This window comes from Lynx rufus, unplaced genomic scaffold (genome assembly GCF_022079265.1).
Source record: "Lynx rufus isolate CCGP_SWC_20201006 ecotype Redwood Valley unplaced genomic scaffold, mLynRuf1.p SCAF_5, whole genome shotgun sequence".
NCBI classification, from domain to species: Eukaryota; Metazoa; Chordata; class Mammalia; order Carnivora; family Felidae; genus Lynx; species Lynx rufus.
The window spans coordinates 109963114-109980921 of NW_025814867.1; the positions used below are offsets into that span (position 1 = coordinate 109963114).

Below are 17808 nucleotides of genomic sequence, written 5' to 3' on the forward strand. Positions count from 1 at the left end.
TTAAGGTGTAATTTTCCTTTCTTAAGAATCATGAGCCATTCTTGGAAATAAATTGTTGAATTTATAATACCCAGTGCATCTCCAATAACTGATGGTTAGATGAATTTTTCTTTCTGCCTTAACAAGCATATAGTTAATTTGATTGTTCAGGAGACATTTTTGGAGCATGTACTATTAGCAGGCAGTTTGCTAGGTACAAAACAATGAACCACAGCTTTTATTCCTGAGTCATTTATAGCTAATGGGAGAAATGGACATATACATAGTTTTAATATTACTGGTAAAAACGATCATAGAGTTTCTTGGGGGCTCAGGAGGGAATTCAGCCTTGCTGCATGTGTGTGTGTGTGTGTGTGTGTGTGTGTGTGTGTGTGAGAGAGAGAGAGAGAGAGAGAGAGAGAGAGAGAGAGGTGGCGGGGGAGAGAGAGAGTGAGATGTGGTAGAGAGGTAGTAAGAGGGTTGTCACTGGACAGGGAAAGTCTTCCTAGAGAAGATAATATTAATTTTAATTTGCAACTCTTGGGATAAACAAAAGTGGTAGCTTTTTTTTTTTTTTGTCATATCTAATCACTTAACTAGGATTTAGGAAAAGTTTAATGCCTCTTATAATCAGTTTGTTTTCTTTTTATGTTACGGGGGAAATAGGGTTCTTGTCATACAGAGCCATTTCTAACCTGGTTCTAATCTATGTGCTGTCCTCATCTTTCCACTGTCACCTGCTTTTTAATTCTATAAAATTACTCATTTATGCTGTAATTGCTTTTGGCTTAATACCAAGCTTAAGCCTTTTACTCATAGCAAATTATCTTGGGTTTTCTTTCTTTCAGTAATGTTTATTTGGAAATGTGCTGAACTAAAATAAATATGAAATGTCATCTGTATTCAGTATTTTTTTTTTAATTGTGAAAACGACCTGTAATTGTTGAACTATGTCTGGACTGGGAGAACTGTGAGTGGACTTGTATACTCTGAAGGCTTGCTTGACTGGAAGTATATAAAACCTTATGGGAAATCATAGGCTTTTCCTTCCTTCTGTAGAGTCTCTTGTAACTGAACTTGATCTTGTGGAAATTTGGGAACATTGTCCAGGAGCTGCTAAAAGACAAACTTCTGTGGGTATGTGGCTTCCCTGTCTACACCAACCTACCTGGTCTCTTCTCTTAAAACTGAGTACATCCCTTTGAGGGCTGAAGAAATCGGAGTTGACTATTTTAGAATTCTCAAGAGAAATGTGCTTTAAATCTTTACAAAACTTTTCTTTTTTCAGGGGCTCCTGGTGGCTCAGTCGGTTAAGTGTCCAACTTTGGCTTAGATCATGATCTCACAGTTCGTGAGTTGGAGCCCCGCATTGGGCTCCCTGCTGTCAACACAGAGCCTGCTTCATATCCTCTTCTCCTCCCCCACTAATGTGCGCGCGCGCGCACACGCGCGCACACACACACACACACACACACACACACACGCACACACACTGTCTCTCTCAAAAATAAATAAAAACAAAACTTTTTTTTCTTTTTTTAGAGAACTTCTCCAAAGACACAGGACATAAGATGTAAATCCAGTGCTATTTGATAGTAAATCCTAGCTTCCACAGGGACTTTGACTAGTTTAATTGCTTTTTACTAGGTTTGTTTGATAAAAACAACTGCTCTAATACAAAGAATTTTATCTAGTCCCATTGTGGTAAAAGTTATCCTTTGTTGGTTGCGAGTTCCTCACGTACATAAACATTCTGGGCCTCATGTTTAATAGCTAATTAAGCAACACAGTTATCACGTGGCTGTCATTAATATTGTATGATTAGTATGTGCCAGGCAGTATTCTAATAGTGCATTTTCTGTGTATTAACGAATTTAATCCTCACAGCAGTTCTATCATGAGTTAGCTTTATCTTCCTATCCCATTTTCTATAAAAGGAAGAAGTTATTAAGTGGTTATAACCAAAGATTTTCAAATTTCTAACCAAGGAGAGAGACTATGACAAAACTATGACAAAACTATGACAAAACTAGAGTTAGTTTTGTGTGTAGCTCTGTATTTCTGAAGTAGATAGGTATAGTGAGTCTGGGCTTACAAGTTATATGTTTACAAATAACAGGCCCTAGAAAAACCCAAAGTACATGTGAATCTATCAGGTTCAACTAGTAGATTCAGAAAAATTGTAAAGCTCAGTGAACTATATGTGAAACATTATTTTTAAGTGGACTGTCTGGTAATGGCAAAGAACGTGTTTGTAAAGAGCTTAGCTGACTGGATTAGAATAAAGAAATTGTCTCTCTCCATCTGTTCTAATTAGCTTATCTCTTCTGCTTTCATAGCGTGCTGCTTCTTTCAGAAAAGAAGTGAGAGGTATTTTGAAAGGACACCATTTTTATTTAAGCTAATTTATAATGGTTTTGGGATGGTTGTCAGTTTTCAAAGATAAACTTTGAAATGTTAGACCTTTTCTATAATAATTCGTTACTGGAAGTTTCAAGGCTTTTTTGGGTGCTCAAGGATTTTGGCCTCTCCTTATTCCTTTGATTTTGGCCCAAATGATTATGTTTCCTCATTTTGGGAAGATTTCTCTGGGTATTTTGATATTTGTCGTGATAGAAGGAAACCTTCCATCATTAACAGGTATTTAAAAAGCTTTTTAATTTTAATTTTTTATTTTTCTTTATATCTCTAGTGTATTCTCTTTAACATTATTTAATTTAATATGACCATTGTAAGAACTTGAATCAAATACTACTCTGTTAGGCTTTGATATTGCTTCATTTAAACTTTTAAAATCTCTCAATATTTTTGGTTTTCCTTTTCATTAGTAATTTCTTCTTCAGACTTACTTCCACTTATTTCTTGTATTGAAATTGGATATATAGTTGATTTTAACAACTAAGAATCTTGAAATAAAGGAGTAGGAATTAGATGGAGAAAAGATTGACTGCTCACTCCTCCCCTCTTAAGTATGCATGTTTACAATTTGAGCATTGACTTCAAAAATCCAAATGTGGCACAAAAGTCAGTTTTTCTTTGTTACTTTTCATTCTGTATCTTCATTCATTATCAGAAGACTTGTCTATGCTTTCACTATGTAGCACAAACCTACATATCTTTAGAAGATATCCAAGAACCCAAGAGTGCAGTTTCTTTTCGCCTGACTGACAAGGAATCCGGGGAGCCTTCTCATTCTACTGAAAAGAAACTACCTTTGGACCACAGAGAAGCTGAGAAACAGTGGTTGCTCAGAAGAAGGCGATCTATCCTGTTTCCTAATGGTGTAAAAACCTGCCCAGATGAAAGCATTACAGAGGCTGTGGCAAAGCATGTAAAGTACTTTAAAGTACGAGGTAAGTGAACATCCAAACCTTGGGACTCCGTGATGAAATTCAAACATACTCCTAGCATGTTGTTGTATCTTGTTAAAATTCAGAGTATGTGATAATTTAGACACGGAGCCAAATATTATCTTTCTCTTAGCTATGGAAAAAGGACTTGCTATAAGTATAGTATTTATATAGCTTCAGAGGAAAGTTTGCATTAAGAGAGGAAATGGCTTAAATCTTTGAAGCACTTCAAAAATACCAGTTTATGTTACTGGAAGATTTAACTATTTTTACTTCTTCATTAAGTAATTAGTCTAAATATGCCCACAAAATATATTTACCAAGGTATACTTACCTATTTGGCTAATTAGTTACTTTATGTACATGAAAATATAATACATGTCTATATTTTATAGTTTAGACATTCTGCAGATTCATGCTGGTTATACTCTGGTTGGTACACACAAACCTTATATCTAAGATGATGACAACTCTCACAATAGACCCTAAAGCAACAGAACTAGGATTTTATTTTTAATTTAACAGTATTATCCTTGATTGAATACTTTTTCATTAGGTGAATTCATTCTGTTTCTTAAATAAATTTACTATCTTAAATTTACTAACCAAAATTGCTTAATTGACCATAATATGTCCCTCAGATTTAAACGATTCTCAAACTTTGCTTTTTTGCTGCTAAAGAGACAATGTGATACGATGGATGTGATGCTAGTAAACTAAAGTGGAGGTGGATGATTAAATGATAGTGAAATCAGGCTAGTTCATTTATGTATGTTTTCAACAAATGTTTGTGGGGCACTTGCCATTTTCCATATGTTGGGCTCTATGAACCTTCAAGTCTAAGCTGCTACTTTATCTTCTCCTTTTTTATTTTCCGTCTTGTCCTTCCCCTCCTCCTCCGTCACCAAAGCAAGCGATTGATTGATTCATTCATTCATTTATTCATTTCAGAGCTAGTGTTTTCTGTTTTAAGTTATTATTTAAATTCCAGCTATTCAACATACAGTACAGTGTTAGTTTCAGGTATACAATTTATGCGATTCAACACTTAACATACAGCACCCAGTTCTCATCAGAACAAGTGCACTCCTTAATCCCTATCTCCTATCCCCCTACCTATCTCCCTACTGGTAACCATCAGTTTGTTCTCTATAGTTAAGAGTCTGTTTCTTGGTTTGCCTCTCTCTTTTTTAACCTATGCTTATTTGTTTTGTTTCTTAAATTCCACATATGAGTGAAATCACACGGTAATTTGTCTTTCTTTGACTACCTTATTTTGCATAGCATAATACTCTCTAAGCAAGTGTTTTTAAAATAAAGTAATACCAGATACTACATATATAAAATTTTTTTGTTGAAATAATTTTTTAATGTTTATTCCTTATTTTGAGAGAGAGAGAGAGACCGAGTGTGAGCGGGAGTCAGGCAGAGAGAGAGGGAGACAGAATCCGAAGCAGGCTCCAGGCTCTGAGCTTTCAGCACACAGCCTGACGCGGGGCTCGAACTCACAGACTGCGAGATCATGACCTGAGCTGAAGTTGAAATCTTAACCAACTGAGCCGCCCAGGCACCCCTAATTTTTTAAGTGCCACTGTATTAACACATTTTTTAAGGAGTGTATTTACAACTCTTGATTATACTGTGAGATTATCAAACATTACTAAGCAATAAGCTTCCCTTTTACTTTTGTAATGGAAATCCATTGATTCTGACTTTTGTGTATAGGGCATGTGCCAGAAGTGGCAAATTCCAAAGAGAAGAGAAGAGAATAAAAGACTGAAGATGAATGGGAATGACAGTTCATAACTTATCAAAACGTTATTTCTATTGCCTTGGTTTTTCCTTTTAAAATAAATAGATCAGAATATCTAGGTAGATGCTGGGTAAGTGGTGAAGAGGAAATAACCATTTAAGCAATGTGGTTATATCTTTTCATTTCTTTGCTCTGATGTTTATAAATTCAAGAGATACTATTGAAAAAGAAGCCAACAAAAAGAAAAGCATTCCTAGAGTAATTGATTTTAAAATACAGATGCTATGAATGGGACCATTAGAAAGGGACCTCACAGGCCTAAAAGACTCGGCACAGCACATCAGGACTGTAACAGTGTTGATATAGCTGTTACTGTCATTGTAAAGAGTAAATATTTTATGTTTTTGAAAATTAGGAAAAATGAATATTTCAGCAAAAGTCTTGAAGAGATTTTGTAGGGATAATTGGGTTATGCCCTTAGAACCAAATATTTGGAAACTAGAGGGAGAGATCCATTCAATGTCCAACTGAGGATCTTAGCTCTTTCTACCAAGCTAATTCATTTTAGTGGTTTGCCCAATTTTTCCTTAATAGAGAATTTGGCTTCAGTTGCTAGGTGGTGTAACAAATTTGAAAAATACCTTCATTTAAGCAAGAAGCAACTGCATTTAACCTAATGATTTGTGAAATTAAACAGATATTTAGGGTGCTTGGAGTTGAATGCAGTTAATACTCTCCTCCTACTTTATTTTTTTTTTTAATTTTTTTTTTTTTAACGCTTATTTATTTTTGAGACGGAGAGAGACAGAGCATGAAGGGGGGAGGGGCAGAGAGAGAAGGAGACACAGAATCGGAAGCAGGCTCCAGGCTCTGAGCCATCAGCCCAGAGCCTGACGCGGGGCTCGAACTCACGGACCGCAAGATCGTGACCTGAGCTGAAGTCGGACGCTTAACCGACTGCACCACCCAGGCGCCCCTCCTCCTACTTTAAAAAATTATATTTGTAGGTGGACTTTTAAAATATAACTTTATTGAGGTATACTTTGATGGATTATTGCTGCATATTTAAATTACATAATCTGATTAGTTTTGACAAACATATTTACCCTTGAAATCATGCAGTTAAGATAATGAATGTATCACTCACCACTAAACATTTTCTTATTTGCCTTTGTAATCTGTCCCTCTCAGCACTTCGCTTTATCCCAGTACTGAGGCAACCTAATCTGCTTTTTATCACTATGGATTGTTTGCATTTTCTACACTTTTATATATAAATGTAATCATATACGTACACTTTTTTGTCTGGCTTCTTTTGCTCAGTGCAATTATTATTTCGAGACTCATTTGTGACTTTTTTTTTATCAGTAGTTTGTTTCCTTTTATTGTTGAGTAGTATTCTATTTTAGGGATATACCACATTTTGGGATATTAGGGTTTTTTTCAGTTATTATAAAGAAAGCTGTCATGAACATTTGCATTCAAGTTTTTGTGTCAGCAAAACCTTTTGGTTAATAGTGCAATGGCTGGAGGGCCGCCTCGGTGGCTCAGTCAGTTGGGTGTCTGACTTTGTTTGGCTCAGGTCATGATCTCACGGCCTGTGAGTTCGAGCCCCACGACGGGCTCTGTGCTGACAGCTCGGAGCCTGGAGCCTGCTTCGGATTCTGTGTCTCCCTCTCTCTCTGCCCCTCCCCCGCTCAAGCTCTCTGTGTCTCTCTCAAAAATAAACATTAAAAAAAATTAGAAAAAAATAGTGGAATGGCTGGGTCTCATGATAGGTGTATGTTTAACTCTTTATGAAGTTGCTAAACTGTTTCCCAATGTGGCTGTACCACCTGCGCTGTATTAGAGTTCCAGTTTTTCCACATCCTTGCAATACTTGGTGTAGTCAGTCTTTTTAAACTGTAACCATTCTAGTGACTATGAAGCAATTGTGGTTTTAATATGCATTTTCTTAATGGCTAGTGATGTTGAGCACCTTTTTCATGTGCTCATTTATCATTTGCTTATCTTTTTTGGTGAAGAGTTTATTCAAATATTTTGCTCATTAAAAAATAATTGGGTCATTTGTCTTATAGAATTGTAAGAGTTCTTAATATATTCTAAATACAAGCTCTTTGTCAGATACTTTGCATACATTTTCACCCAGTGTGTGGCTTGTCTTTTGCTTTTCTTAATAATATCTTTTGAGAAACAGAAGTTTTCAATTTTGAAGTAGTTCAACTTAAAAGTTTTTTTTTTGTTTTTTTTTTTGGGGGGGGGGGTCATGCTTGTTTTTGGTTTTATCTAAGTTTGCCTAACCCAAAGTCAAAAGAATTTTCTATCTTTTCCTGTAAAAATTTTATAATTTTCAGGTTTTACATTTAGGTCTATGATCTACTCTGAGTTAATTTTTGTATGTGGGGTATATGGATCAGAGTTAAATATTTGCATATGCTTAGCCAATTGTTCCAGCACCATTTATTAAAAAGATTATCCTTTCTTGCCTTTAAGGCTTTGTTGAAAAATCAGTCTTCTGTATTTAGTGAGTCTATTTCTTCATTTTCTTCCACTGATCTATATGCCTGTTTTTATGCCAATACGACACTGGCTTGATTACAATAAGTCTTTGAATCAGATAGGGAAGGTTCTTCAACTTTGTTCTTCTTTTTTCAAATTCACTTCGTAATGCTGGGTTCTTTGTCTTTCATATAAATATTAGCATCAGCTTGCCAACTTATACAAAAAGGGTGGCTGGAATTTTTATTGGGGTTGTGTTGAATTTATTGATCAATTTAGGAAGAATTGTCATCTTAACAGTATTGGGTCTTCTGCTCTATGAATGTGATACAGCCCACCATTTACTTAGGTCTTCTTCAATTTCTCTTGACAGTGTTTTGTAATTTTCAGTATATAGGTCTTATAGCTCTTTTTATCAGATTTATATATTTTTATTTTTTATGCCATTGTTAATGTTATTTTAATTTCTTTTTAAAAAATGTTTATTTATTTATTCTGAGAAGGAGAGCACGAATGGGGGAGAGGCAGAGAGAGAGAGTGGGAGAGAGAGAATCCTAAGCAGGCTCCTTGATATCAGCACAGAGCCCAACACAGGGCTCAAACTCGTGAACCATGAGATCGTGACCTGAGCCAAAGCCAAGAGTTGGGCACTTAACTGAATAAGCCACCCAGGTGCCCCAATGTTATTTTAGTTTCTGATTGTTCTTGCCAGTATAAGAGGCATACAACTGCATTTTGTATATTGGCCTTTTATTCTGTAATTTGCTAAATTCACTTATTTGTTCTAGTAGCTTTTTTTGTGTATTCCTTAAGGTTTTCTACAAAGATGATTATTTGCATATAAAGATAATTTTACTTCTCATATTCCAACTTATATGCCTTTTATTTCTTGCTTTATTGCACCAAATTGACTGTTGTATATGTTTTGGGTACCACGATTCTGAGAGGAAAATAAGACTTTGTTCCATAATGGATTTCTATTTACTGGATAAGATGCACAGCCTGAGCCCTAGTAAAAGGATTAAAGACAGATTAAATGCAGGCCCTTCGTTATTCAGAATACTGTCATCCATATTTTGCTTCCCTCCAGCAGTTTTCAGGGCAGGTTTTCTCCACCACAAGAGAGACATTTATAGATCAGTTATCTTCTCAAAAATAGAAAGTGACCTTTGGCAGTCACTAAAGGCTACATGAAAATTGTGTCACAAGGGTGGGACTTCAGAACAGGTCTAATTCTAGGCCATAATGAAGTATGTGGCAATTATCTCTGGTGGTGCTTTGCCCTTCTTAGTACCTCTTTCCCTGGAATCATGATGATTTTACTGTTTACTGCCTGCAGTGTCCTGTTTAGGTTTCCCCTCTCCGAGCTGCATGAATGCTTCAGACTTCCTCCCAGTTCTCTTCCTTTATCAAAATGTAAGTGTTCTGAATCCCATTATCCCAAGTTAGTTAATTGGACCTTCTTGTCAGATAGCTCTTAACTGGAAAGCCATTGGATAAATTAAGGATGTATTACCTTTCTGGAGGGAATTACATTTTTTTACAATTTTATTGAGACATAATTTACGTATCATCCAACTCATCCATTTAATGTATAGAATTCAATGGTTTTCTAGTATATTCACAGAAACCTGCAACCATTATCACACTTAGTTTAAAAATACTACATCACTTCAAAAAGAAACCTTATACTCTTTAGTCATTACTCTCTTATCCCTCTTTTCCCCCTACCCCTCTCCCTAGACCTAAGCAATCATGAATCTGCTTTTTACTTCTATAAACTTGTCTGTTATGGATATGTCAAATAAATGAGATAATATAATATGTGATCTTTTGTGACAGTCTTCTTTCATTTTGAGTAATGTTTTCAAGGTTCATCCATGCTGTAGCATGTATCAGTAGTTTATTCTGTTTTATGGCCTAATATTATTTTCTTGTATGGATATACCACATTTTGTGTATCCATTTCTTAGTTGATGGGCACTTGGGTTGTTTTTAGCTATTTAGGTGTGTACCTAGGAGTAGAATTTTGGGATTTTATGGTAACTCTGTGTTTATCCATATGAGGAAGGCCAGATAGTTTTCTAAAGTAGCTGCACCATCTTACATTCACAACAGCAGTGTGTAAGATTCTGATTTTTCTACATCTTTGCCAGCACTATGATTTTCCTTAAAAAAAAAAAAAAATTACAACCATCCTAGTAGGTGTGAAATGATATGCCCTGGTTTTGATTTGCATTTCTCTAGTGATTAATAACATTGGACATCTTTTTATTTGCTTTTTGGTCATTTGAATATCCTCTTTTGAAGAATATCTTTAGATCCTTCCCTGTTTTTTAATTGGGTTGTTTTTTTATTATTGAGTTATAACAGTTCTTTATATATTCTAGATACAAGTTTCTTATTGGATAAATGAATTGAAAGTATTTTTTCTCATTCTGTGGGTTGTCTTTTCACTTTCTTGATGGTGTCTTCCATGTACTAAAGTTTTTGTTTTTGATAAAGTCCAATTTATCTATTTGTTCTTTTTCAAAATAGTTTTGGTTATTTAGATTCATTGTAATTCCATATGAATTTTATTTTTCTTTATTTTAGAGAGAAAGAGAGTACAAGCAGGGGGAGAGGGGCAGAGGAAGAGAAAGAGAATGTGAGGCAGGTGACACGCTCAGCATGGAGCCCGATGTGGGGCTCATTGCCACGACCTGAGCCAAAATCAAGAGTCAGACACTGAACCGACTGAGCCATGCAGCCACCCCTCCATATGAATTTTAGGACTAGCTTGTCAATTTCTATAAAGAAGTCAACTAGTGTTTTGATAGGATTGCATTGGATCAAGTTGGAGATATTACTATATTAATAATGTTAATGATTCATGTCTGGATGCTTTAATTTGCATTTCTCTGAAGATGAATGATAGCACTTTTTCACACATTTATTGGCTTTTTGTATCTCTTCCTTTGTAAAGTGTTCCAGTCTTTTACATGTTTTTTTTTTTTTTTAATGTTTATTTTTGAGACAGAGCATGAGCGGGGTAGGGGCAGAGAGAGGGAGACACAGAATCTGAAACAGGCTCCAGGCTCTGAGCTCTCAGCACAGAACCCGATGTGGGCCTTGAACCCACGAACTATGAAATCATGACCTGAGCTGAAGTCAGACACTCAACCAACTGAGCCACCCAGGCGCCCCTTTTACCTGTTTTAAAAATTGGATTGTTTGACTTTTTATTAGAGAGTTGTAGAAATTCTTTAAATATCCTAAATACCAGTTCTGTGTCATATATATATTTTGAATATTTTCTGCCAGAGGTATCCTTTGCCTATCCATTTTTTATTAATAGTATCTTTGATAAATAGTTGTTAATTGTGATAAATTCTAATTTCTATTTTTTTCTTTTATAATTGCTGCTTTTAAAAAATTTTATTTTAGAGAGACAGAGCAAGCAAGGGAGAGGGGCAGAGAGAGAGAGAGAGAGAGAGAGAGAGAGAGAGAATCTTAAGTAGGCTCCACGCAGAGCCAGATGCATGGCTCGATCCCACAATCTGTGATCATGACCTGAGCCAAAATCAAGAGTCAGACACTCAATCAACTGAGACACCTAGGTGCCCCTATAGTTGTTGCTTTCTATGTCCTGTTTATGAAAGCTTTGCCTATCCTCAAGTCATATAAATGTTCTTCTGTCTTTTCTCTTAGGATCTTCATAATATTAGCCTTCATATTTCAAATTATTTTCTGTGTGTACTGTAAATAAGTTGAGATTTTTTTTCTTTCTATAGAGATATATAGTAAAACCTTGGTTTGTGTGCTTAATTTGTTCTAGAAACATGCTTATAATCGAAAGCACTTGTATATCAAAGCAAATTTCCTCATAAGAAATAATGGAAACTCAAATGATTCATTCCACAAGCCAAAAATATTCATATAAAAATGATTACAATACTGGGGCACCTGGGTGACTCAGTCGGTTAAGCGTCCAACTTTGGCTCACGTCACGATCTCACAGTTCATGAGTTCAAGCCCTGCATCGTGCCCTGTGCTGATAGCTCAGAGCCTGGAGCATGCTTTGGATTCTGTGTCTCCTTGTCTCTCTGCCCCTCACTTGCTCATGCTCTGTCTCTGTCTCTCTCTCTCTCAAAAATAAACAAACATTAAAAAGATTAAAAAAATATTACAATGCTGTAATATAATACAAAATAATAAAGAAAATACAAAATAGAAGGAAAAATAACTGCACTTACCCTTGAAAACCTTCGTGGCTGGTGTGAGGGAGACAAGAGAGAGGAGGGTAATTGTGTAGGACTTTCCCTATCACTAACAGAATCACTACTATCTATTGGCTCAGTGGAATCTTTTTGGGCATAGGAACAATTGTATACATTCACACAGATGTTGACTACAATACAGTATTAATAACCTTTTGTCATATACTGTATTTAAGGTAACCGGCAATAAGGCAGCAGAGGAAAGGGTCTCTATCTGCAGTCAGCCTGACCTAGAATGAAGCAAAGCATTCCTAAGCAAACTCTTGTATGGAAAAGCAAAGGACTGTCCACAGGTGCTTTGAAGTGGCAAAAAATACTTTAGTGCCAGTTGTGGGCACCTACCAACGTTCTGAAAAATCACTGATTGCTTCCAAACACCACAGCCTGAGATTGAGCATCTGAGCATGGGAGAGGATCACTCACAATCCTGCAGTGAGAGAGAGAGAGAGAACACACACCACTGGCTTAGTTGTGATCATGTGACATTAGGCATCATGTGCTACTTGTATTGCCATTCATTGCTCGTTTATCAAGTTAAAATTTAAAGTGTTTGCTTAACTTGCAGAACACTCACAGAACAAGTTACTTGCAATCCAAGGTTTTATTGTATGGTTATTCAGTCACAATATTTTTTATAGTTTCTTTGAGTCACTTTATTTCATAACCAGACCTTACAGACGTTCATTTTTTTTTTTTTTTTTTTTTTTTTTAGTTTTTACCAACCTAGACTTTCACCTTTGCATTGTCTTCTGGTGGGCACTAAATTTTCATTTGTGAAATGAAAATGAGTTTTAGGATGAAGAAAGGAAGAACTATGAATCTGCAGGTGGTCAGCTCTGTCTCAGTCAGCCTTGGCTGGATTCTTCTGTATACTGTATGATCACAAGTTTGAAAGAACAGTTATAAGGATGCAGTTAGTTCACTGAAAGAGAAAACTAAGTTTGCAAACAAAGGTTTATTTTAACCCTGAAAAATCAATTGATGGAGAAACTTCAAATATTCATGTATTTTCCTCTCTGTTAAAACTCGAGTCTTGTTCTTTGGCTTAGACTGTCTTCTTCCATCAAACAGCTGTCAGACACCCAGAATCCACTATGGTTATAACACTGATATTCATGTAGCACTATGTGATTTATAAAATACTCTCACAGGTAGGTAGGTAAGGCAGTAATGATTTATCCAATTAAATAAGAGGGATGAGGGGCGCTTGGGTGGTTCAGTCATTTGAGCCTCTGACTCTTGATTTTGGCTCATGTTGTTATCCCAGTGTTGTGGGATTGAGCCCGGTGTCAGGCTCTGTGTTGTGCATGGAGCCTGCTTAAGATTCTGTCGCTCTCCCTGTCTCCCTGACTCGAGTTTGCTCACTCTGTCTTTCCCTCGCTTGCTGTCTCTCAAATAAACAAATAAATAAAGCACATTGCAGCGCTGACCGGCTAGGTAAGTTACCTGTGGTTATGAAGCTGGGGCTAGAATTTAGATCTGACTCTGTGAGTTCAGGGGCTCCACCTCAATATGTTACTGGATAAGCATTCAGCTTTCTTGAGATGAAAAATAATGGTCTTGATCTCTGTGCATTTAAATCCTTCTCTCTCCCTTATCGCTCTGCTCCTCTTCCCTCCCATCTCAGTCTGTCTGTTGTCCACAGTGTCTGGCATTTGGCCAATGAAATGGTTACAGGAAACCAATATACTTAATGTATACAAAATGTGCAGACAGTCTGTTTAGCATCCATTCAGATTTGATGCTTTGGAATAACTTAGCAGATAGACTGAATTTGTTTTTAATATAGTAGTACATTTCTCCTAAAAATCATTAATTTTTTAGTCCTCATATCGTAAAAAAATTTTTTTGAGTGTAATTGACATACAATATTAAATTAGTTTCTGGGTGCCTGGGTGGCTCAGTGGGTTGAGTGTCTGACTTTGGCTTAGGTCATGATCTCACAGTTCGTGAGTTTGAGCCCCACGTCAGGCTCTGTGCTGACAGCTCAGAGCCTGGAATGTGCTTTGGTTTCTGTGTCTTCCTCTCTCTCTGCCCCTCCCCCACTTATGCTCTGTCTCTTTTCAAAAATAAACATTAAAAAATAAAAATAAATAACTAAATAACTTTCAAATATACAAGGTAGTGATTCTGCAAGTTTCTATATTATGCCATGCTCACCACAAGTGTAGCTACAATCTGTCACCATGCAATGCTATTACAATGTCATTGACTATATTCCTTATGCTGTGAGTTATATTTCTGTGACTTATTCATCCCATAACTGGAACCCTATATCTCTCACTTCCCTTCACCCATTTGGTATCCTCCCACCTCCCTCCCCTCAGGCAACCACCCGTTTGTTCTCTACTTATATCTTTTTTTTAGTTAATAGATTTTAATGTTTAGAGAAGTTTCAGGTTTACAGAAAAATTGAGCAGAAAGTCCAGAGAGTTACCTATACTGCCACTCTTCCACACACACATTTTTCCCTCTTATTAGCATTTTGTATTAGTGTAGCACATTTGTTATAATTGATGAGCCAAAATGGACAGACACACTAGTCTTAATTAGAGCTTGTATTGTGTTTTGAGAAATGTATAATGATGTGTTTCCATTATTACAGAGTCATACAGAGTGACTTCCTTGCCCTAAAAAAACCACTGTTCTTCACCTCTTTGTCTTTCCCTTCCCCCAGCCCCTGGCAACCACTGATCTTTTTACAATTTTCATACTTTGGCCCTTTCCAGAATGTCACATCATTGGAATTATACAGTATGTAGCTTTTTCATACTGGCTTCTTTTACTTAGCAATATGCATTTAAGTCTTCACCATGTCTTTTCATAGCTTGAAACCTCATTTATTTTTATCACTGAATAATACTGCATCATATGGATATATCACAGTTTATTTTTTCGCCTTTTTAAGTATTTTCAACATCTGCTTCACTCTCATAAAGCACAAACGTGGATTTTTTTTTTTAAGAGATGGGGAAAAAAAAACCCCTGCCTATTAGAAAGTGAATTAAATTCCTATGTAAAGGAAAGGAGTGGGGAGTGCACATTCTCTTCATATCTGAAAAGTTTAAACTGGACATACATAAACAGAAGAACTTTGAGAATCATTCCTATGTCCTTCTAGAATGGACACTGTGGGCAAGAGTGCCTTGGAAATCTGAATAAATAGGTTCATGATCATTGTGAGAACCTGAAAGTACTTTCCATAAAAATTCCTCTTTGTCTGTTGTCCAGTGTGTCAGGAAGCTGTCTGGGAAGCCTTCCGGACATTTTGGGATCGACTTCCTGGACGTGAGGAATATCGTTACTGGATGAATTTGTGTGAGGATGGAAACACAACTATATTTGAAATGGGCACAAATTTTAGTCAGTCTGTGGAACATAGAAATTTAATTATGAAGGTAAGTGTACTAACAAGGGAAGAATTGCTGGACTATTGTAGGAGTGCCTACACACAGCTCAGGCTTGAAGGAAGAAAGAGCAACACCAAACACCTGCATTACTTTTGTTGTTGAATTAGGCTTTTTGAGTGAGCTGCCATAGGGCATGGCTGAGTCTTTGTATCCCTAGCTCTGGCTGTTAAAATGAACATTGTTAACCCAGTAAGAGCCTCGGGCTTATGTTTATAAATGTAAATATTTGGAAATAATACTCAGCAAAGGTTTAGGCTAAGAATATAAGTCCTCGAGAGTCACTCTTGCCAAGGTTTTGCATATTATCAATTCAGAGTAGCTACCAATGACACTAAGATATAGTTCATTGAATAAATGTTTAGTAAAGTATAAATATGATTCTACTTAATGAATTTGCTTACTTATTTTCCTTCTTTTAGAGCTATCTTATTCTTAGCAAAGGATAAATAAGCATGCATATAGACAAATTACTTGCCCACCTTTCCCTTTTCATGTAGCATGCATGTATTCATGATGAGAAAATAAAAGAGAGAGTGAGAACGGGGAGAGGCAGAGAGAGAGGGAGACAGAAGATCCAAAGTGGGCTCCATGCTAGCAACAGAGAGCCTGATGCGGGCTCTGTCCCATGAACCTTGAGATCATGACCTGAGCTGGAGTTGGACACTTAACCAACTGAACCACCCAGGTGTCCCTCTTCTGTTATGTTTTTAACTGCTCAATATTAATAAATATGAGTATAGCTACCAGTTATGTATGTACCATGTACCAGGCCACATATTAAGCCTATTAAAAGCATATTTAATAACAACTCTACAAGGAGTTACTAATATCCGCAATTTATAGATAAGAACATTAGGCATCAGAGTTATTCCTTACTCTAGATTATAAAACCAGATGGGCTGGAGCTTAAAATCAAACATAGTTTTCTTTTTTAAAAAAGTTATTTTTTTTGCCCTTTACCATTGGGCCTTCCTTCTCAGTCATTACCACTTTTGCAAATTGCAGTGGCTAATATGGAATAGCTATTAACTGAAAAAAAATACACATACACATATCTACACACATTTATATTTATGTCAGCATTGCCCATCTCAGTTGTGTCCACACTATGGAAGCAGTTGACAGAGCAGCAAATACAGATGATGTATAGCAAATGTATAGTTAGTATTAGCATTAACAATAGCCTCTTGTGATATTACATTGCAAGGTATTTTTTTTTTTTTTTACAAGTGCAACTTTTAGAAAGGTAAGATCTAAAGGTGTTGGAAATACACTTTCTTTTTTTTTTTTTTTTTTTTTTTTTTTTTAAATTTTTTTTTCAACGTTTATTTATTTTTGGGACAGAGAGAGACAGAGCATGAACGGGGGAGGGGCAGAGAGAGAGGGAGACACAGAATCGGAAACAGGCTCCAGGCTCCGAGCCATCAGCCCAGAGCCCGACGCGGGGCTCGAACTCGGACCGCGAGATCGTGACCTGGCTGAAGTCGGACGCTCAACCGACTGCGCCACCCAGGCGCCCCGGAAATACACTTTCAATGATTATTTAGTACAACATGGAGACAAAGGGGGTGATATGAGACCTGGATTGAATCTTAAATAACAAGTATAAGTGAGCTGAATGAGGAGTTTGGGATGAACAGTCCAGACAGAGGGGGATAGCACGAGACAGATGTTGATAGGGAATACGGGAAGGGTAGACAATAAGTGACAAGAGATCAGACTGGAAGCTGGAAGAGTAGATAACTCTGGGGATGATAAGAAACTGTTGATGTGGAAATGGGATTCGGAGCCACTGGCCAAGAAAGAATTCTTCAGGCATCTTTGGTGCAAAATGGTGGTTTTATTACAGCACAAGTGACAGGACCTGTGGGCAGGAAGACCTGCCCTGGGATTGCCCTGAGTAACTGATTATATACCTGGGACTTGGGGGAGGTAAAGTCGAGGGGAAGTTTGCAAAAAGATTTTTCTAATGCTAAAGAAGACTCACAGGATCCTGAAGGCCTAGCTATTGTCAAGCTAAGGTTGTTTTTACCTCAAGCAAAGCATTGACATTAAAACAGTTGAGAGTTCCTGAAGAAATGTCATACTCTGCCTGTCTCAAGTGTTTGTCAATGGGCTGCAGGTTATAAGGAAATTTAAATTTATCTACATTTCTTTTGCCTTTGTTCTCCACATTATAAGTAGGTGAGTCGCAGAGGCTGATTGGACAGTTTTGAATTAAAAAGGTCATTATGGTTTCTATACACCATGGGGTGAATTGGAGGCAACAAGACTGGAGCAGGAAGACTAGTAATTACTGCATATCTGAGGACATGAGGGTCCTAACTAGACAAAAGATAGAGAAAGGAAGCACAAGAGATGCAAATAGGAAAAAAGACTAGTAGAACTCTGTGACAGGTCAGATGGGAGTGGGAGAAGAAGAAGGAATGGCCTGGGAAGCTTCCTCATTTCTAGTCTGGATGACTAAGACCAAGAACTTGGGCACAGAAGCAGCTTTGTAGATGTAGTGGGGAGATTGAGTTCACTTTTGAATGTGTTGTTTTGAGCAATCTGTGAAA

General features: G+C 36.8%; 1 protein-coding gene across 1 annotated transcript in view; it reads left to right on the top strand.

Annotated features, from left to right (window-relative positions):
* The first annotated feature begins 2475 nt into the window (after positions 1-2475).
* IMPG2 (interphotoreceptor matrix proteoglycan 2) overlaps positions 2476-17808 on the top strand; it is an 88157-nt gene continuing 72824 nt past the window's right edge. The window contains exons 1-3 of the mRNA XM_047099743.1: positions 2476-2619; positions 3081-3332; positions 15072-15238. Of these exons, the coding sequence (XP_046955699.1) occupies positions 2535-2619; positions 3081-3332; positions 15072-15238 (504 nt within the window). The 5' untranslated portion in view covers positions 2476-2534. The remainder of the gene's footprint in view (positions 2620-3080; positions 3333-15071; positions 15239-17808) is intronic.